Raw genomic sequence first — 20,893 nt, forward strand, 5'->3', positions numbered from 1 at the left:
CATTCTGGGAGCTGTCTTTTCGAAGTGAGAGGGTTTAGTGCCTTGCTTAAGGGTTAAGGATAATGATTGTCGTGAGCAGCCTGTCCCCCGGGTTCCACTGTCAGCTCCTCATTAGCTGGTGTTGATGAGCCTCCTGGTCAGAAGTGCATCGAGGTGATTGGTTCTTTTCTCCTGGTTGAAGCTCAGAGTGGAAGACGAACTGGGGAGGATGCTGGTTCTGACCTGTGACCACTGGTGACCAGTCTAAACACTTCAGAGCCAGTAGAGCAGACGCCTGTGACAAGCACCAAGTAAAGAGTCATGTGACGTGTTACACAGCTACATTTAATAACCTGGAAAACTGGGAGAACGTTTCAAAATGCAGAAAATCACTAAAGGAAACTTGGAATGTTTTTTTAATGAATTTTGTTTGTTAGAATTTTAGCATTTGCATCATTTTATTAGATCAAATACACAAAGTCCATCTCATTTGAAACCTGAATGAGCAGCGAGCTGGAAACAGATTCTCCTCCTGGTCTTCTTCTTTGGTTGTCGCCGCCATGTTTGTCTGAACCGATACCCGTCTGTCTGTCAGCATTAATAAAATAAACATGAACAAGAGGAAACTTGATGCAAGAGTCCATTTGTGGTTCACCTCATTGGTGTGAATAGGAAAATGTTCTCGACCCACTATAGGAATCTGTCCAGTAGTTTTTACATAATCTTCATCACAAACAACCACGTGTGAGACATTTCAAATTAAAAACAAACTCCACAACACACAGATCTTTTCTTTCATAGATCATATTTATTCAGATTAAGTGCTAAAAATAAATACAAAACATTTTTTGGAACACATCTGGAGCAGTGACACGGACCTGCTTGTGTCAGGTCTCTGCTCCTCAGGGGAAAGGGGTTCGATTCTCTTCTGCAGATTGAGATTTTTCTTCAAGTGTAACATGTTTGAACCGATTTCAAGAGCAGCTGGAGAGTGAAGCTGCGACTGAAGGTTTGAAGAAACTAAATATAAATACAGATATGTGAGGTTGAAAGGGATGGCACACATTGTTATATGGATGACTCATATATATATATATATATTTCACAGGTGCACTGTTGTAACAGTCAATTCACTAGAATGAGAAAATAGTTCCCAAATTAATTCCAGTTCAACTTTAGCAATTGGGAGATTTGACACTAGATTAGCATTTAAGCGCTTTGGTAACCACTCACACGTTCAGCTAACTAATTGTGTTAGTAGCACATTCACACACAACTTAAAAAAAGGACACAAACTGAGGTTCGGGTTTAAACGTGCACTCGGATACACAAGTTAATTAGCTGCTATTAATTAGTAACGTTGGGCGTGATCATGACCCGTGTGTCCACCGTCCTGTAGGAGGCGCTGGCACTCAGCACAATCTCCTTCACTGGCTTCTATGAGACATTCAATGCCAACAAATATCAGCAGGGGGGGGGGGGGGGAGACGTGACTAAACAGAGGTAGTAGACCTACTCAGAAAGACCAGAGTAAAAAACTGAAATGTGATTGGCAGCAGTCGTCACGCAGACAGGCAGGAGTCCAGTGTGAGTTCCACCAGAACCGAGGAACCAATCAGCAGCTGAGCTCAGACTCAACCTTCACATGTGTCTTCAGTCGTCTCCTGTGTCGAGCTGCACTCAGAGGACTTTGTGTTTGTACTCTATGATACAATCAGGGCACTGGAGCTCATGTGTGGATGTGTTTATCATTCATCTGTGTGTCTGGAGACGTCATAAAGGCAAATGGGAGTGTGTGTGTGTGTTTGTGTGTGTCTGTGTGTGTGCGTTGTTCAGTCGTCCACTCCTATGTTTCGGAACAGGTAGGACATGGACTCTCCGTTGTGGATGCGGCGGATGGCCTCTGACAGGATTATGCTGATGTCCACAGTTTTGATTTTGGGACACTGGAGCTTCTGGAGCTCGTGGGGAATCGTGTTGGTCACCACCACCTGGAGAAGAAAGGACATCATGAGACGAGAAGACGAGAAGACGTGAAGACGAGCCTGGGCTCTGGTGAAGGTGAAACTCGCCTCGTCGATTACAGACTCCTCGATGAACCTGGGGGCGTCGGAGGAGAGGATGCCGTGCGTGGCCATCACGTAGATCTTGTACGCTCCTCGTTCCTTCAGCGTGTCGGCCGCCGCCACGAAGCTGCCCACGTCATCGATGATGTCATCCTGCAGGAACAACAGAGCCGTCTCAAACACCAATCAACACGTGAGGCTATAAGTGAAGTACAGTGCTACTCAGTGATGGTTGTTCATCGGGGGGGGGGTGTTTCCACAGACTGAAGGCGGATGAGCTCTCACCACGATGATGGCGATGCGTCCTCCTACATCCCCGACCACTGTGATGGGAGGTTTCTCTTTAGGGATCAACACTGGAGACAAAAAGAACACAAACATCTGGTTTAGTACTGACCTGTGTGGACTGAGCAACCTGTTGGAGTCTGTTTACTTTGGGCTTGTGTGTGTGTGTGTGTGTGCGTGTGCATTACATGGTATGTCCATGCTGGGGTGAATGGCTCCGGTGGACTTGACGGTGGGTGGAGAGTGTCGCCCGTCCACCTGGTCGGATTCTGCATCCTGAGCTTCACCGTGGATCACGGCCAGACCCAGACGCAGTCGCTCTGCAAACGACTGAGCCCTGCTCACAGAGAGATGGAAACACAATGAGTGTCAATACAAACGTACTGAGCTCCTTTGAGAAGAGGAAACCGTGCATCAGGGACAATCATCTCAGTCTGGTGGGAGAGGGAACAACAGTTGAAACGATTGAGGATGAGTTCATCAGATCAACGTGTGCAGAGAACCGACCTTTTGGCGGAAGACGGGGATTTGGCCACAATCACAGCATTTCTGTAGTCGGGGATCTGGAGGTTCGTGGGAAACAGACACACACATGAAGGTTCAGATATGTGCACAGACACGTTGGCTAGGTCCTCTTTGAAAACCTTAATATCACACAGCAGTAAGTTAACGAGAGGCAAATGTACAGTGACTTTTAAAGTCGTGTTCTACCGGTGAAGGTTGCGTTTCTCCCAACACAATTAAAAGGTAAGAAAACAGTTGTATCGTGGTGGTTGTGTTGTGCAGGAAGTTGTGTGTCTCTACCTCCTCCTGAATGTACTGCAGCAGGAAGGGCGACGCTCTCAGATTGTCCACTGGGATTTCAAAGAAGCCCTGGATCTCTTTCTGATGCAGGTCCATGGTGATCAGGTGGGTGAGACCTACACCAACAGAACTCACGTTTACAGACAACACATTTCCACATGCGATGGACACACACACTCTCACACTCACACTCACCAGCTTTACACATCATAGAGGCCATGAGCTTGGAGACGATGGAGCCCCTCTTCCTCATCTTACACTGCTTGCTGTAGGGGAAGTAGGGGAGGACTCCCGTGATGCTTCTGGCACAGGACGTCCTGCAGGCGTACACCATGATCAGCAGCTCCATGATGGTGGTGTTCACGTCCCTGGTCCGGCAGAGGCAGGGAGAGACGGTGTCAACAGAACATGTGACAGGAGACGATTCAGAGGAGAACTGGGGAAACTGGGAAACGTCTTACTTGGACACTGTCTGGATCACAAACACGTCTTTGCCTCGCACCGACTCCTGGATCTGAACCCGTGTTTCTGTGGAAGCAGACGGAGACGACAGATAAAACATTTCCACGAGTAAACAGAGATTCATCACAGGGTCCAACCTATGGACTTTAGTTTCTATTTATTTATCGCAAGCAAGTAAATCTGCTCCACGTGCACATAGTTGCTTGTATAAACTAAGTATAAATTATTTTTGTTCTTAAATATTGGAGTAATAGTGATTTTAAAAATCTATAAGTCTTTGAAAACTCGATCTCAGTGAGATTCCATAAAGGATTCATATAAGTATATCATGAAGTCATGAATAAGAACTTGATTCTTGTGGGACATGGTCTCACCTCTGTTGGCTTCCTGGTACACCTGCACCTTCCCAAGCTCCACCCCTAACCGCCTGAGAGAGAGAGAGAGAGATGGAGGGGAAGAAGAGAGAGAACTTTAAAAACAGAAATAAATGTTGACGCTGCAAGTTTAACGTTTGAGCCTGTTGCTGTTACTACAGAGAGAAGGAATGCTAACAGATATATCGTTTTAACTCTAAATAAATGTACACTGTGTCGTGTATACACAGATTTGTTGTATTTGTTTATTCTTCCCTTCCTTTATTGAAAGTTATATTAACATGCTGTGTTTTGCTCTTTCCATTTTCTCACACCCGTGCAGACAGAGCCTGGAATTCAGTGTGTGATAAGCGCGGCTGAATATTTGTTTTACAAACACGCACAGCCTCTCTGTCCTTGTGGAGTCCAGGACCGAGTGCATTGTGCGTCCTCCTCCACTCGGCTGTGCACTTCATGAATGTTGTGTTTACACATAACGTGAGGAATGGAAGTAGCAGCTCATGATTCACGTTATTTTCAGGATGCTACAGATTTAAAAGACCTTGCACGTGTGAGCAGCGCAGGAGTCTCAGTGTATTTCTATGATTCTTTCAGTTCCTCGTTTTGTTTAACTTTACAATTTGAGCATCATGAATTCCTAACGTCTCTTTGTCTCATTCCTCTTGTGGAGGGGACACGTCCAGTCGCAGGGTGAATGTGGTCGATGAGCCGGCCGCACGGCTCCATTGTTTTGAGTGGGTCCATGAAAAATAGCCACGTTTCCCATAAACACTCTTGTGAAGCACCAGCGTCCTTCACTTTGCTCACTCATCCTCTGAGTTCACTCTGGATGTGAAGATGTTTAGAGAAGCCCGAGGAGAATTAACCCTTCAACTACAAGGACCACAACAAACATGTTCTCAGTTCAATATATTTACAGACAAACTTTTAAATTTATGACATAGTTGGACTATTATCTGACTTAGAAAAATGTGTCTAAATTCACCAGGTCCATGAAGTAGGTGGTCTTAAGGTCACTTTATGTTTCCTCACATTAATAATAACTTAAATGAATAAATAGAAATATTCTGTCTGCCCTGCACAAGCAGAATTCTGTTTCACAGTCGGCTCTAAACTCTGCAGAACCAAAAGCTCCGATGGAAACACGGCACCACCAGACTTCTCTTTCAGGAAGTGTGAGTTAAAAGCTTTTGTTTTCTTTTTATCCTGCAACAGCTTCTTCTTCTTCTTCTTATCATATTTATTAAAAACAGACGGCAGCAGCCTCGTTCCCACATGGTTGTGTTCCCCCGGCATCACTGTGCAGACCTGCTGTGTCAGCGCTGCGTGTTTGAAATGTGAGCTACGCCTCTTGTACTCACTCTGCGATCCTCTTGCTCATTTCGCGGCTGGCGGGGTGCGAGTTGCCGGTGAAGATGACCAGGCCGCCCTTCCTGTGGTTCATGTCCCCTGGGCCTCGGCCACTGCTCTCCCCACACTCGGGCAGTGGGTCCCTGGGAACCCACGCTGCACTGAGACCTTCCTGCAGCGGAGAGGGAGGATCGGTTACTTCCTCTTAAAGGCTACAGTCAACTTTCATTTCTCCAGCAGCCGAGGAAACAGGAAACATCACGGCTCCTCTTAGAAAACGAGCAAGAAGCCACGGATACAACCAAGAACAAAGGAACCAGTCTCAGAGCTGTGGCAGCTGCTGAGAAGGCTGTGATGTGTGATGGCTTTACTGGTGTCATTTATTACATTACATGTCATTTAGCTGAAGCTTTTGTCCATTTTAAGTACACTCAACATTTATGAGGGGCCATTCAGGGGTTCAGTATCTTGCCAAGGACACTTCGGCATGCAGATGGGGAAGAGTGGGGATTGAACCGGCAACCTTCATGTTTGAGAACGCCCACGCTACCCCCTAGGCCACACCGCCCCATACACTTGGCCCTTTTGTCTTTCAAAGGAATTGTATTTCACTTCTGGGGCTTCCTCAGGGCTTAGCCGTAATCAAATTCTCACCAAAGTATTATTATAATAACAATTATTATATCAAAATACTAAACTTAAATGGAGAAAAATGAAACTAAACCAAACGTATTGTGCAAAAGGTAAAGTGTGTTTTTTAATGTTGATTTTTAAACAATAATAAAAACCAAACGTGATAGAAGCAGTAACAACAACATCACATGTCGTCTGCAGCCATGTGCAGCCACAGGGGACCCGCTCCCCCCCCCCCACTCCCCGGAGCTACACCGTCAAATATTCATGTTATTATTATTGTTATTAAACACGGATTAGAAATGTGTGTTTTCTTCCATTTGACCGATTAATGAACAAACTCTTGGTTTTAATAAACAGAAGAAACTGGTTGAGCGTCGTTAGCTTCTTCACGTTGCTAAGCTAACGACGCAACAGCAGCTGCGTGCTTCACTTAAGTGCGTGTGTCTGTGTGTAAGTGCGTGTGTGTGTGTGTCAGTGAGTGTAACGTGTGTTAACATATTATTACATAATAGTATATATTATATATTATATAAAAACGCTTGTGCTGATTTAAACTAGCTCGTATCAGCTGTCACGAGCTAACGGACCAGGCGACAGTCAGAAATAATCCCGGGATGCGTGAGTCGCCTCCCCGACACAACACAAGGCTTTTAGAAAACACAACAACGAGAGTTTAACACAAACTAAAGGGATTCGAACACACGCTCACCAGTTTGGATGTCGGGTTCGGTTACAAGACGTAACCAACACAATTAAAGAGAATTAAACGGAACTGAACTCCGCCTCGTCTCAACCTGCTCCGCGCGACCTGCTCCCACTTCCGTGTCAAGCTGTGATGGACGTGCGAGTCAGCCACTCAGAGGCCAGTATATGCTAACAGGGAGGGACTGAGACGCGTTCACGTGTCCGTTACGAGCTCGTAAATATCAGACTTTTATTTTGTTTTAATTGGACATGGGCAGACAAACAACAACAGCATGGAAAAGTTCCTCAAAAACAACAGAGCTCATTAATCATTAGGAACAAATCCATATTTGATTATTGCTGTTCATTGCAGTTGAAAAGTGATGAAACATATTAGGACTGAGGGAAATACGATCAAGGAATAAAATAATACAAAAGGAAAAACATAAAAACGAATGAAGACCTATAAAAATCACTGTTATTCACATTATTTGTGCAAAATCCCGTCCTTCTTCTTCTCCTCTCCTTACCTGGCCACTTCCTACTCGGGCTCCTCCTAGCGGAAGTTATACAGGAAGTCACCAGTTCCCACCTCTGAACACACAAGGCTGAACTCATGGTGATGGCCCCCTTCCTTAAGCACTACTATATTCAATGTGAGTTTGCCTCGTTTGATTAGTGTTGTTGTTTTTTATGTTTGAGTCATGTAGATAGAAAGATAGCTAGCTAGATAGATAGATTTATAGTTAGATAGATAGATCGATTTATAGTTAGATAGATAGATTTATAGTTAGATAGATAGATAGATAGATAGATAGATAGATAGATAGATAGATAGATAGATAGATTTATAGTTAGATAGATAGATGGATGGATGGATAGATAGATATTTAGATTTATAGATAGATAGATAGATAGACAGATAGATAGATAGATAGATAGATAGATAGATAGATAGATAGATAGATAGATAGATAGATGTATAGTTAGATAGATAGATATCTATCTAGTTTATTATGTATTCAAATGGGCACAACATGTCTCTTTGCATGTTCTCTGTGACCTTCTCATTTGAACAAACAACAACGATGGTAAACACAACGAGCACTCGTGGGACTTGTAGTCTGTGTGACTCTCCACTGGGGGGCAGTGTTTTTTAGTGCATGCTTCAGCCTCACTAGAAATCTTGACCAATGCAGTTGACGTTCAAGTTTAAAATAAGCCTGGTTGATGAGAACATTCCAGGAACCAGTTTGCTTTTTAATATGTTTATGATACAAACAAATCTTTGATAGTTATGATAAAGTAACATTAGTTCAGCAACCACCATCCATTAAATATGGATCTGAGAAGTCATTCCCCTGCTGCTGCTGCTTCTTCTTCTTCTTCTTCTTCTTCTTCTTCTTCTTCTTCTTCTTCTCCTCCTCCTCCTCCTCCTCCTCCTTCTTCTTCTTCTTCTTCTCCCGTTTCCTATATCAAACATTTTCAACAAGGCCTCTTCTCCTAAAACTGAAGGTCCTGGTGGTGGCTCCACATCCATCAGTCCCTGTCTTGTTTGTTTGATTGAGCGTGTGATGAAAGGGTGTGTCTGCCATGCTGTTAAAGAATTCCATTCCCCCCCATCACCAGTACACAAGCATTAAAACTCACACACACACACACACACACACACAGAGAGAGAGAACAGACCTCTCTTTGATGCAGATGGGTTTGACTAAGTGCCTCATGAATCTACAGTTTCCTCCCTCAGACATATATACTGAATCCTGTCTCAAACCCAGTGTTCCTGTCTCACAGCAGAGACACAGAGACAGGTGGGGGGGGGGGGCTGTAGAACAACATGTATGTGTAGTGACAATATCAAACTTCAGTGTTGTTACAGCTCCAAGTTCAGTGATCCTGCTCCTGCGTGAACACACACAGATTTATTATTATACTCCCGGTACCATATGGGTTACTTTCTATTGTCGTTACATAACTCGGTGGATATGTGGAGGAGGCAGAGAGCAGCTTCCAAGTACTGATACTGCCCACACAAAAACACACACACACACACACACACACACCATGGAGGGGAGAGTGGTGGTAAAACTCTGGAGGAGGTTGGACAGAGACGATGTTGTCAAACTCAGTGATATGTGTTTGTCTCTAATTGTATTTATGATCAGAACAAACTGTGCATCAGCGTCAGGCTCATGTGTGAAATCTACAGGTTCATAGAGAAACTGAGGAAATCACCACCTGGCCAAAGAGTTTCTCACTGATCACTGAAGAGCTTGTTGTATAGTGGGACAGTGTTCATAATTGTCTATGAGATTGTTGATATGGATTTGAATCATTACGTTTTTAATTAAGTAAATGTTATAATTCTAATCTTTAAAATGTGTAATTACATTTAACCCTTAGATGTTCACAACCTGGTGCTTCAGTCAATCGAGTCCAACAAGTGATTGAAGGAAAACAACAAGACGAGTAAATAAAGCTACATTTTACATTTGTTATCGATATCTCAGAATTTGGATATTAAATATTCCTGCTAACTGTTACTGGTAAAGTACATCTCCCACAAAGCTTTGGGAAGAGAGAGGGGGGATATATATATATATAGAGAGAGAGAGAGGGGGGGGGGTAGAGCGAGAGAGATAGAGAGAAAGAGAGACAGAGCTGGAGAGAGAGAGGGGGGGTGAATAGAGCGAGACAGAGCTGGAGAGAGGGAGAGAGAGAGAGACGGGGAGTGAATAGAGAGAAATTGAGAGAGAGAGCGGGAATGAGAGAGGGGAGGGGGGTGAATAGAGAGAGAGAGAGGGGGGGGGTGAATAGAGAGAGAGACAGAGCTGGAGAGAGAGAGAGAGAGAGAGAGGCGGGGGGAGCACCACGCTCTCGTTCCGCCCCCGAGTTGCAGAACGAGCCATTTATCTGTAAGAGCCGTGCCAGCTGTAGAGCGCGCGGGCGCGTGAACGTGCCCCCCCTCTCACGCGGAGGATCCTACCAAACAGACCCTGAGCGCACGCGGGGATGTGATGGCCGCTGCACATCTGGATCGTGTTTACGACGCTGCGCACGAGAGCGGAACAACCTCCGGAGAGACGCACACTGCGCGCACTCGATTTTTCTCTCACACGCACAATGATGTGCGCGCACTGAGCTCGCGAGTCTCCGTTTGACGCTCGTGCTCTGGATCTGTCTCTGGCTCGGTCGGTGCGCAGCTGCGGGAAGAGACGAGCCTCCGGGAGGAACCGACACCGTCCATCCCGCAACCGAACACCACGCACGCCCCGCCAGCGCGCTCCCACTGGAGTCTGCAAGGGCCCAGTATCCTCCGCTCCCATCCCCATCCAGCGGCGCCGCGCACGGGGGATACCCGAGAGCATCCCTCCCTCTCCCAGCCGCACTCACCCCCATCATATGGTCGAGCCCCCAGAAGGCTCGGATCCAGTGGGGGAGGCGGAGGGAGGATGCTGCGCGAGTAGCGCGGCTCGCAGAGGAAGATGGGGAAGGACCAGGAGCTGCTGCAGGCGGTGAAGACCGAGGACCTGCTCACCGTGCAGAAGCTGCTGCAGAGGCCCCGGCCCGGGAAAGCAAGTAAGACCCCCCCCCCCCCCCCCCCCCATCTCCCACATACCACCACTGACTGATGCTACCGTGTGTGCGTGTGTGTGTGGAGTGGGAGGATGCATTGAGGTGTATCACTGGAGATTAGCGGTGTGATTGGAGACTGACAGCCCGGCTCAAGACCCGTGTCTGAGTGTACTGCAGCAGAGAGAGAGGGAGAGAGGGAGGGAGTGGGGTGAGAGAGTGTGTGTGTGTCTGTGTGTCTGTGTGTGTGTGTGTGTGGAATTAGAGCTGATGCCCCTGGCCTTGTGATGGTTAAAACACACACACAGAGAGAGAGAGAGGGGTATGCATGGCTGCTTGGGAGTAGAAGCTCTCCAGTCTCCTCTGCTGTGTGGCTGCTCCTCTAATGGTTTGAGTTCTGCAGGCCATGTTGCCCTTCAACATCCCAGTGTTCCTCTCCCACTCTAACGTGTGGGCAGAGCTGCAGAGAGATGACTGTGTCGAGGCCGGCCGCTGCCTCACACTGATTTATGCACTGATATATATATATATATATATATACATTTAACTGGCTGATGTGGTGATCAACACACAGGGAGGGACTCTGTGGAGGCTGGAGGACGGATATGACCCGAGCCCCCGGACATCTCTCTGTCTCTCTGGTTATCACTCACAGTGTTTGAGAGAGAAAGGGATGAACATCTTATCTTCCTGAAATATGTTGGAAAACAGCAGAAGAATGAATCAGTCGTTTTCAAATTTGTAGCAGAAAATGTTCTCCTGAGAAAACGCGTCCTTCTGCTGGAGTCTTGTATTTAAATAGATTTCAAGATTAAACTGTCAATCTGTCTTTCTGTGACACATTTACTGGTGGAGCCGGTTATTGCATCTGACAGGATGTGGGAAGGGGGGGGGGGATTTCTGCATATGTCCACGTGCTGTTATTCAGGTGAACTTCTCCGTGGCCGTGCCCCTGATGGCAGAGCTCCCTGTGCCGGGCCTCAGAGCCTCGGCCTCAGATCAGTTTGTGGGAGCCGGTGGGCACCGGTGCAGACTCTGAACGCCGGGGCCGAGCACAGGAAAGCCCTCGGATTAAACCCAGTCTGGAGAATGTCTGCTGCAAAGAACACTCAGGCTTCCTTTGACCAGAGGAGAGGAGAGTACAGCTGCTGTCACTGTACTAGAGCTGCTACTGACATCACAGACAGGGACCAGGGAGACGGGCTCCAGCACATAGTCCGATCCGGTCCCAGCAGAAGTGATTCTCTCTTTGATAGCATGGGAACCAGACCTTTATTCTGTCAATCTCAAGGGACTTTGAGGGCCTCTAGGGGCCCCCGTGCTAAAGGGACCCCTGCAGTAGTGAAGTAAAGTAGTAAAGTTTAACTACATCCCCACTCCAGGTACACACACACACACACACACACACACACACACACACACACACACACTCATCCTTAACAGAACTTGTAAAATGACTAAGCAGGAGCTGGAGCTGGAGTCACATGATGGGGCCTCGTTAGGGGCTTTTCAACCTCCTGTAAAAGATGATCAGTGAAGTCCTGACGCTGTGGACTGATGTAATGACCCCCCCCCCCAGTACCACAGTACTTTACATTGTGTTACCTGTAACGTAGGGAAATGATATAAATATATGTATTTCCCTTGCTGTAGGATTAGATAACATCTCTCTGTGCTGCACCGCTGGATTTCACCTGGAGCGCCAGCGGCTGACGGCTCATCGTCGTTTCTCTGTGAGAGTTGTTTGAAAACCTTGTGGGAGTCGACAATCGCATCTAAAAACGCACACACACACAGTTCCGTTTTATCACTGTCTTTCCATCGCTGCACTGACTCTGATGATCAGGCTGCGAAGGAGCTGGAGGTTTGGGTTTGGGAGGTCTGGAGGGGGGCTACCTGCAGGACACTGATATTACATGAGGCGACCTGTGCCCCCCCCCCTCTCAGGAAAAAACAAAACACAAACAAACTTGGCCGAGGGAGTGTAATGACAGAGAGGAGCTGAGAGACCCAGACAAACAGCAGGGGACTCTCACGTCAGGCTGATGTTAACACAGACCTGTTTGTCATCTAGCACAGCTGTGTGTGTGTCTGTGTGTGTGTGTGTGTGTGGGTGGGTGAGTGTGTGTGTGTGGGTGGGTGGTTTGTGGTGATCATGTGGTCGAAGTGTGTTCACAGAGGTGTTTACTGTATGTGTGTGAAGGAGAAGCTAAAATTGTGTGTCCATGTGTGCCTGTGTGTGTCTCTGTGTCTGTTTTTGCGTGTGTGTGTGTGTAAGTAATGGGTCTGGCAGAGGCTCTGCCCTGCTGCAACTCATTTACTCCCACTCAGGCCAGACTCAGAGTCTGCAAATATTCACCTGCATCACACACACAGACACACACACAGACACACACACACACACGCACACACTTTTGCAGACACATCTGGCACCATCTGGAGAGCCATCATCAGTTTGCTGTCACTCGCCTTCAGCACATGGCAGGAGACAAGGTCATAAACGTGTGTGTGTGTCTGTGTGTGTCTGTGTGTGTGTTTGTTTGTACACAGTGCATGGAGCAGACCTTGAGTGTGACCTGAGGTCTGTGTTTGTTAACTGACCGTTTCAGTGTGTGTGTGTCAAGGCGGGTGCTGTAATCTGTATCGATGGTTGTTTATTGTCTCATTAGAGGGTTTGTGTGTGTGTGTGTGTGTGTGTGTGTGTCTGTGTGCATGTGTGAGTGTGTGTCAACTCTTTCCCCTCTTCCTTCTTACATCACAACACTACCTGTCTCCCTCCATTTCTGTCTTTGAAGCTGCAAAAGATGCTTACGCTCACACATACCTCCCCCCCTCTCTCTCTCTCTCTCTCTCTCTCTCTCTCTCTCTCTCTCTCTCTCTCTCTCTCTCGCTCTCTCTGAGTTGATGGCAGAGCACAGTTTCTGATGATTGTGTCCACACCACTGCACACTCACAAAGGAGCAGCAGAGAGGAAGCTTCACAGACTGTCAGAGTCCTCACACTGTAACACTGAGCCTCACTGACAGAAACACAGTGTGGAGAAGCTCCTCTCATCATTTCTATCACCCATGTGTATGTAGCACACATTTTGTAATTATAATTCACAGTACAAATGATCTTATGTGTTATTATCTGCTTAAAAAGCTCCTGTAGCTTCCATTTATCTGGTTGTATTTGTGTTTTCTGTCTAATTATAGTTTTAATTGCAGTTATTTATAACAACGGTTATAATACAGCTGTAAAATATCTGGTAGAAAAGCTGCAATAATATTAATTGCCATTTAAAAAAAAATATATTCTTTGTAAATCTGTAAATTGATCAGATTTTGATTCAAACCTGGATGAGTGAATCTTTGTTATCACTTGGGGGAAACAAGCAGAAATTAATATGGAAATGAAATATCTCTTATTAGATTGATGTGGTGAACTTGTTATCATCAGTTGCCTATTTACACATAATACAGACCAACATTAGCTTTAGCATCTGGATGTTAAGGCACTACACTTAAAAGCTGCTAGTGCACAGTTTGTTGTATGATAGTGTTTTGACACACTTCTTCTTCTTTGAATAATGTTTGGGTCTTTCCAGCCGGTTTTATAGCAGAATAAACTTTCTTGTTTATAATAATAAACAGTTCTATAAACTGCAGAAGCCGAAAGACTGTGACAGTTTGATAAGTTCTGAGTCTCATCTTGAAAAGTGGATTAGAGAATGATTCAGTCCCGGTGAGAGGACGGAGGATTGTCTGGATGAGTTCACTGCATTTTCCTCCAAAACATCATCACTCACTGCTGCTGCTGCTGCTGCTGCTCCGTGATTGAATTACAGGACAGATGGAGAGACAGAGGGAGAGAGGGAGAGAAGGAGAGAGGGAGAGAGGGAGAGAGGTAGATTGATGTTTTTGCTTGGAGGAAAACAGGGACTGGCAGGAGGAGTTGTGGACAGAAAAGAAAGAGGAAGATGGAATGATACGTGGTGGTCAGAGGAGGAGGAAGAGGAGGAGGAGGAGGAGGAAGAGGAGGAGGAGGAGGAGGAGGATATGTTGTGACGAAGAGGGAAAAGTGATAATAGGCTGAAAATGATAAAGGCGATAACGAGGGAACAAGGTGATGAAACGAAGAGATGGCTGAACTGCATCATTTCCACTTCTATTCCATTTGACAACACACCAAGCATCTCACACACACACACACACACACACAAACAAACACACACACTTACACACACACACACACACACACACACACACACTTACTCATCTGCATGATGCACTGCACCAAAACTAACAATCACAGTTTAATGGGTCAGTGGCAGGTTCAGGCCGGAGAAGAAGGAGAAGAGACGAGGAGGAAAGAAAGAGAGGAAAGTAAACATGGAGGAAATGAAAAGCAATTTCCTCCATGTTAGAATTAAACAAATAGAATTAAACAAGTGGAAATTTTAAACAAAAAAAAGAAGAAAGGGAAGGAAAGAGAATGAATAAAGGTGAATAAAGGAAAGTAGAAAGTGAAGACAGGAAATGTGAAGGTGGGTTCCAGGTCCCCTGTTCTAATCTGTTCTGTTGAGACCACCCGCAAAATCAGAAGGACAGAGGTGTGAGACCACCCCCGTTCATCAGCCCCGGTTATAAGGGGGGGGGGGGTATTACCCACTTACTGCACACACACACTAACACACACACTAACACACACACCATCATACGACTGGCACAGAGACGTACAAGGCTGGAATGTGACACAGTTGACTGTCACGGTAAGAAAAAGAAAACACAGCTGAGATTTTCTATGTAACTCATACAGTAGTTGTGTGCATGCGTAGGTGTGTGTGTGTGTGTGTGTGTGTCGTGAAGCGCTGCTGCAGAGTGCGACGTTTCCTCTCTCGCCCTGGATTCGTACCGTCGGCTGTTCTCTCTCTGCTCCAGATAGATTCATGTGTGATTCAGGAAATTGTGCTTTTTTCAGGGAGAACTTAAACCAACAGGATCCAGACATGGTTTCACTGCACCCCCCCCCCCCCCCCCCCCCCCTCCACACACACACACACACACACACACATGTCAACGTGAACACATTCTGCGTCGCTCTGGACTTTTCTGAATCAATGCTCTCGCTGTGTGAGCGTCCCGGGACGGAGTCTGGGTGTGTCTTGGGAAAATGTGTCGCACACTACCACACACCCTCAGGACTGTGTGAGAGTATCTGGTTGTGTTACAGATGTGATCAACAACCCTGTGTTATTAAGAAAGAAAGGATTATGGGTAATGTCATGGTACAGACTCAGTAGGGTCCCCATCAGGTAACACAATCCCAGCCTCACCGTCCACAACACGTGTGCGTTCGGCCTCGTGCAGGAGGCAGCGATCTGAGCACACAACAGGACAGATGGTGAGTCTGGCCTTGTGTGTGCGTGTGTGTGTGTGTGTGTGCGTGTGTGTCTGTATGGACTGTGGGCTGGTACATGTGTGATCCAGCAGCTGGACAGATGTTCGATGCTGGATCGCTTCCCACACAGCTGCAGATCTGCTATAGATTCCATATACCTGACCTCTGATACATGCACTTAAGGTTTGTGTGTGTGTGTGTGTGATGTCATCTGACGTGGGCGTGTTGTCAGCTGGGGGGGGGGGGGGGGGGGGGGGGGGGCCTTTCTGTTCGAATGGAGGAAATGAATGAAGCCCTTCATTTGGTTGCGATGGCAACACCATGATGGCATCAGCATCTTCAGGCGCAGTACTCCACAGTACTACAATACTACAGTACTACAGACAAATATCTTACTATACTTTATTCTAGTATTTGTGTCTCTTTTGTAAACTAATGTTTAATTAGCTGTGAAGCTCGTTTGCTATTGGCTGCATTGTCTTTCTGTAGGAAATGTGTTCTTTTGTCATGAAACTGTGAAGGTGACTTTATTTGTGTGAATCCTTTTTTAGCTGTAACACATGATGTAATGAACATGTTAACACAAACCTCTGATAGTAAAGAGCTGTGAAGCCGGAGGCCCCCCCTTCACCTGACTCACTAACACTGGATTGGGCTGCGTGGAGTTCTCTCCGGTGATGGAGTCAGACCCTCAGAGCCTCAGATCCTCAGAGCCTCAGATCCTCAGACTCTCAGAGCCTCAGAGCCTCAGAGCCTCAGACCCTCAAAGCCTCAGATCCTCAGATCCTCAGATCCTCAGATCCTCAGACCCTCAGAGCCTCAGAGCCTCAGAGCCTCAGAGCCTCAGACCCTAAGAGCCTCAGACCCTCAGAGCCTCAGACCCTCAAAGCCTCAGATCCTCAGAGCCTCAGACCCTCAGACCCTCAGACCCTCAGAGCCTCAGAGCCTCAGAGCCTCAGAGCCTCAGACCCTAAGAGCCTCAGACCCTCAGACCCTCAGACCCTCAGAGCCTCAGAGCCTCAGAGCCTCAGAGCCTCAGACCCTAAGAGCCTCAGACCCTCAGAGCCTCAGAGCCTCAGACCCTCAGACCCTCAGAGCCTCAGAGCCTCAGACCCTCAGATCCTCAGAGCCTCAGAGCCTCAGACCCTCAGAGCCTCAGATCCTCAGACCCTCAGACCCTCAGAGCCTCAGAGCCTCAGAGCGAGTTCCCTGGAAGACGCTTCGTGAAGGAAGGAGATGAAACCTGAGAGTGAATCTTGACCTCAGGGATTTCAGTGTCACACTTCTGTCTCTGAACTGAAACGTCTCTGTTTGCTAGATCACCACCGACCTCATGCTCAAACATGTGATGCAGCCGACACACACACACACACACACACACACACACACACACACACACACACACACAAACACACACACACATACACACACACAGTGATTGATCGCAGCGTACTTATTCCAATCTCATAAGGTTCTGGGATTGATTTCTTCCACTGCAGCCATTTAATTTTCCACAGTCGCTGCAGAGTGAGAATTATTTTCTTCTTCTGCTCGTCAGCCTGGCTCCGCCCTCGTTCACACGCAGGGCTGTGACCGCGATGCTTATGGTCACATGCTGGTGGTGAACATGCCTCGAACCCCCGACACAGACTCGACATAGAGATGGAGGACATGACAGCTCCGTGCAGCTGAGAAGACAGAAGCAGGTGTTTCTGTCCCTGGGTCCTGAATGGTCTGAAAAGCACCAGCTAACATCTGGAATTCTCTCTGCAGTAAGCTTATTTGGCAACACGGTGAGGTGAGGCAGCGACTCAGATGTCGGTCTGGACCTTGAAGTTAAGGCAAGATTTAAAAGATATTTGAGCAAAGACGAGAAGACGAAGCCCACATGACAAAAAGCTACGTGATGAAGTGCACGTTCTGTCTTCCAGGGACGGATCTACTGCCTCATGTGCGTCTCTGTTTCCCCGTGTCTCGCCCTTCACGTCTGCCCAGTGAACGAGTCTGTCCGATTAGTCATGGTGAACTGGGCCAGGATCTGGATGTCCCGACGTGACAGCAGGAGAGATGGATCCTGGAAGATTCCACCAGAGCAACAGCTGCCTCCTTCTCTTCTTCTTCTTCTTCTTCTTCTTCTTCTTCTTCTTCTTCTTCTTCTTCTTCTTCTTCTTCTTCTTCTTCTTCTTCTTCTTCTTCTTCTTTGTCCACACCAGCCTCGATGATCCCGTCACATCTGCTTCATCTACTGAAGGAGAATGTGTTTGTGAGTTCTGAGAACATGTGACTTTGATTTACTGATCATGTGGTTGGGTTCAGAACTGTGCTGTTACGCACATTTGTTTACAAGTCGGTCTCACAATCTACACACATGAACATTTGCTTAGATGTGTGTGTTTTTATTGGCGAGACTTCAGGGACGGCATCGAACCACCGTTCTGGTTTAGACTCATTTTCATTTGACTGTAACAGAAGCACAGAAAAAAGCAAAAAGACTTAATAACATTTTCATTTTTATATTTAGAAATCACCACAAAATAACACAATGGATAATAATGAATACTTGTGAGCACACATGAGCACATGCGTGTGTTTATTTTGTAACATCCGTGTGCGGTGAGCTCGTTTCCTTTGATCCCTCTCATGCAGGAGGTGTGTGTTACTCCGGGCCAATCAGGCGGTTGTTTTGCAGCCTGTCAGCCAATGATGGAGCAGTAGTGGCGTCTCTGAGCCAATGAGCACTGTTGTTTGTATGTTCTGGCTTATTGGGCCGGTTGTATGCAGCTGTGCAACACATGCAGAACATGTGGTTTGGTGTGTGTGTGTGTGTGTGTGTGTTTGTGTATTTTTGTGTTATTGGTGCCAAATCAAGTGGTGGCCCCGCCTGGTTCTGGTCTCAGTTTTCGTTCACTTTATTTTCCATACCTCCCCCTGTCTTCCTCTCTCTCTCTCTCTCTCTCTCTCTCTCTCTCTCTCTCTCTCTCTCTCTCTCTCTCTCTCTGTCTCTCTCTCTCTTCCTCTTTCTGGAACAGTCTCCATGGCAACAAGCATGCAGGGCCAGCCAGGACATTTCTGGATCAACAGTTATTCTGGTTCAGCTCAGCTCTGTGTGTGTGTGTCTGTGTGTGTCTGTGTGTGTGTGTGTGTGTGTGTGGCTGTGTGTGTAGGATTACATTTTAATCTGACAATACAAATAGGGACCTCCTGGCCCACTGGCTATTATACATTCATAATCCCTTCTCTCTTTCTTTTTCCAGTTTTCATTCTCTCACTCTGAGATCATCGTTATCCCTCCATCTCTGTTTCCTCTCTCTTCTCTTCATTCATCCCCTTCTGTTGTTCCTGGGCCTCTCCCGCCCTCCATCCCTCCCTCCCTCCATCCCTCCTTCCACCTCTCCTTCCCTGAAATCAATGCTTTTCATCTCTGCATTCATCATTCATCCTTTTCATCCCTCCCTCCTTCCCTTCCATCCTGATCTCTCTGTATGTATCCCTCATCCTTTGCTCGGCTCATTTGTCTTTTCCAGTTTGACTTTTCTCATCCCGACGTTTCTCCCGCTGTCTTCCCCTCCCTCCTCCATACCTCACTCCTCTCCTCTCTCATTCATCAGAATCTCTCTCTCGACTCTCGTGGGATCAGATATAAGAAATTTCGTCTTTGATGTCGAAGACTTGTATCTTACTTTGCATCATTTCTCTTTCCATGTGTCTCTCCTCTCTCCCTCTCTTTTCGTCTCACCCGACCCGGTGGGGGAACCCTCGGCCTCCTCTGCGTGCCACTCTGGCTGCAGGGCCCAGTGCCAGGATGGGGGGGGGGGGGGGGCTGTCGGTTGAGTTCAATCGAGTGCAGTTGTAGATCAGGACAGTAAATTCTGCTCATTCTCCCTCCCGTTGATTAATTGGTTCCTTTTGCTGAGTTTGCTCATGACGCAGCAAAACTGCTCCAACGCACACACAGATTTCAATGCTGCAGAAAAACTTCCTGTCACTCTTTGGAGAAGAAACAATTATTCTGATATCACGACATGGATTATGTGAAGCTTTAATAACTTTAAAGTTAATAAAGCAAAGTGCTGTTGGATTTCTCTTTCGTTTTTAGGTCCTATAATGTTAAAATTGAATTGAATACCTTTTATTCATTAGTTTTTTTGTCATGTATTTTGTGAAGTGCTTCGAAACCCTGTTTAGATAAGTGCTACACAAATAAAGCTGTTATTATTATTATTATTTTATGTATGTTTATGTTTATGTAAGAAACATCTCATCACAGAAGTAAAAGATTCAGAGAGGAAGAGATAAATCAGCTCAGTGCACAGACACAGACAGAAGCTGAGGACACAGGTACAATAGGGCTGTTGTTTTCCATGTAACTCTACCCCCCCCCCCCCCACACAAACACACACAAACACACACAAACACACACAAACACACACACACACACACACACACCTCGACCTCATAGTCTCTCTCTCTCCTTACCTCCTCGTCATATTCACACACTCTCTCACATAGAAGCTTTGAATCTTGTTTCTAAACTTGTAAAATGACATCGGTGCTCTCAGTGCACTGAGAGAACTGGGACAGACACACACACAAACAAACACACACACACACACACACAAACACACACACACACACACTGTGTCACTGAATCAGTCCGGAGCTTTCCATTGGTTAGAGCGTATGAATAGGCGAGATACAAAGAGACATTTAATAGGTTGACAATTCAGAGTGAGGGAGAGAGAAAGAAAGAAAGAAAGAGAGAGAGAAAGAAAGAGAGCAGTCTGCTTTCAGCTCAGCTCTTTAAAGACTCAAGTTTGAAGCTACTTTATCTTTTAGTGCCACAAAAGTCCCATAAGAAAGTCTGTGTACCTAAACTCTGTCTTTAAACTAATAAGTTATTTGTGTTTATAAAAGAAAATACTGATGATAATCACATCATCAAGTTAAATGGCTCAACTTTGAAATTCAAGTTTGCTAAATTTGGAAGGTCTTCATCATCGACGTTCAGGTCATTAACCCGCCCTCCTCCACGTTATTGGATGGGACATAGACCAAACTGAAGAGTCCCACAGAACCAGTGTGCAGATCCTGACCAGTTCAGTGGGACCAGAGAGGTCGGCCCCTCTGGAGCTGGATCCATCTTTCACCGTCTCCTCGTCCGATGGTTAATCAATAGCACTGAATCAGTGAATCATTGAATCAGTGAATCAGTGAATCAGTGAATCAATGAATCAGTGAATCAGTGAATCAGTGAATCATTGAATCAGTGAATCATTGAATCAGTGAATCAGTGAA

The 20,893-nt window shown here is 46.4% G+C and overlaps 2 protein-coding genes across 8 annotated transcripts in view; one reads left to right on the plus strand and one right to left on the minus strand.

The window, feature by feature from the left end:
• Positions 1-767: 767 nt before the first annotated feature.
• LOC133971313 (phosphoribosyl pyrophosphate synthase-associated protein 2) lies at positions 768-6,804 on the minus strand. Its single transcript, XM_062408609.1, has 11 exons — positions 6,666-6,804; positions 5,332-5,492; positions 3,971-4,023; positions 3,596-3,662; positions 3,330-3,502; positions 3,135-3,250; positions 2,838-2,893; positions 2,519-2,667; positions 2,331-2,401; positions 2,052-2,198; positions 768-1,970 (listed from the first exon to the last, which is right to left on the minus strand). Exons 2-11 carry the CDS (start codon positions 5,412-5,414, stop codon positions 1,812-1,814), a joined length of 1,074 nt encoding a protein of 357 aa, XP_062264593.1. The 5' UTR covers positions 5,415-5,492; positions 6,666-6,804; the 3' UTR covers positions 768-1,811.
• Positions 6,805-9,591: 2,787 nt separating this feature from the next.
• Positions 9,592-20,893, plus strand: part of caskin1 (CASK interacting protein 1) — a 58,562-nt gene continuing 47,260 nt past the window's right edge. For all 7 annotated transcript variants that reach the window (XM_062407526.1, XM_062407529.1, XM_062407531.1 and 4 more), the window contains exon 1: positions 9,592-10,222. In XM_062407526.1, the coding sequence (XP_062263510.1) occupies positions 10,129-10,222 (94 nt within the window). In that variant the 5' untranslated portion in view covers positions 9,592-10,128. The remainder of the gene's footprint in view (positions 10,223-20,893) is intronic.

This window comes from Platichthys flesus, chromosome 16, assembly GCF_949316205.1.
Source record: "Platichthys flesus chromosome 16, fPlaFle2.1, whole genome shotgun sequence".
Classification (NCBI taxonomy): domain Eukaryota; kingdom Metazoa; phylum Chordata; class Actinopteri; order Pleuronectiformes; family Pleuronectidae; genus Platichthys; species Platichthys flesus.

Bases quoted from the DNA above. Each gene is read 5' to 3' on its own strand.
- LOC133971313 (XM_062408609.1), bottom strand. From the start codon at position 5,414: ATGAACCACAGGAAGGGCGGCCTGGTCATCTTCACCGGCAACTCGCAC. The intron at 4,024-5,331 runs GTGAGTACAAGA...TCTCTCTCTCAG, and splicing joins ATGAGCAAGAGGATCGCAGA to GCGGTTAGGGGTGGAGCTTG. The intron at 3,503-3,595 runs GTAAGACGTTTC...CTGCCGGACCAG, and splicing joins GTGATCCAGACAGTGTCCAA to GGACGTGAACACCACCATCA.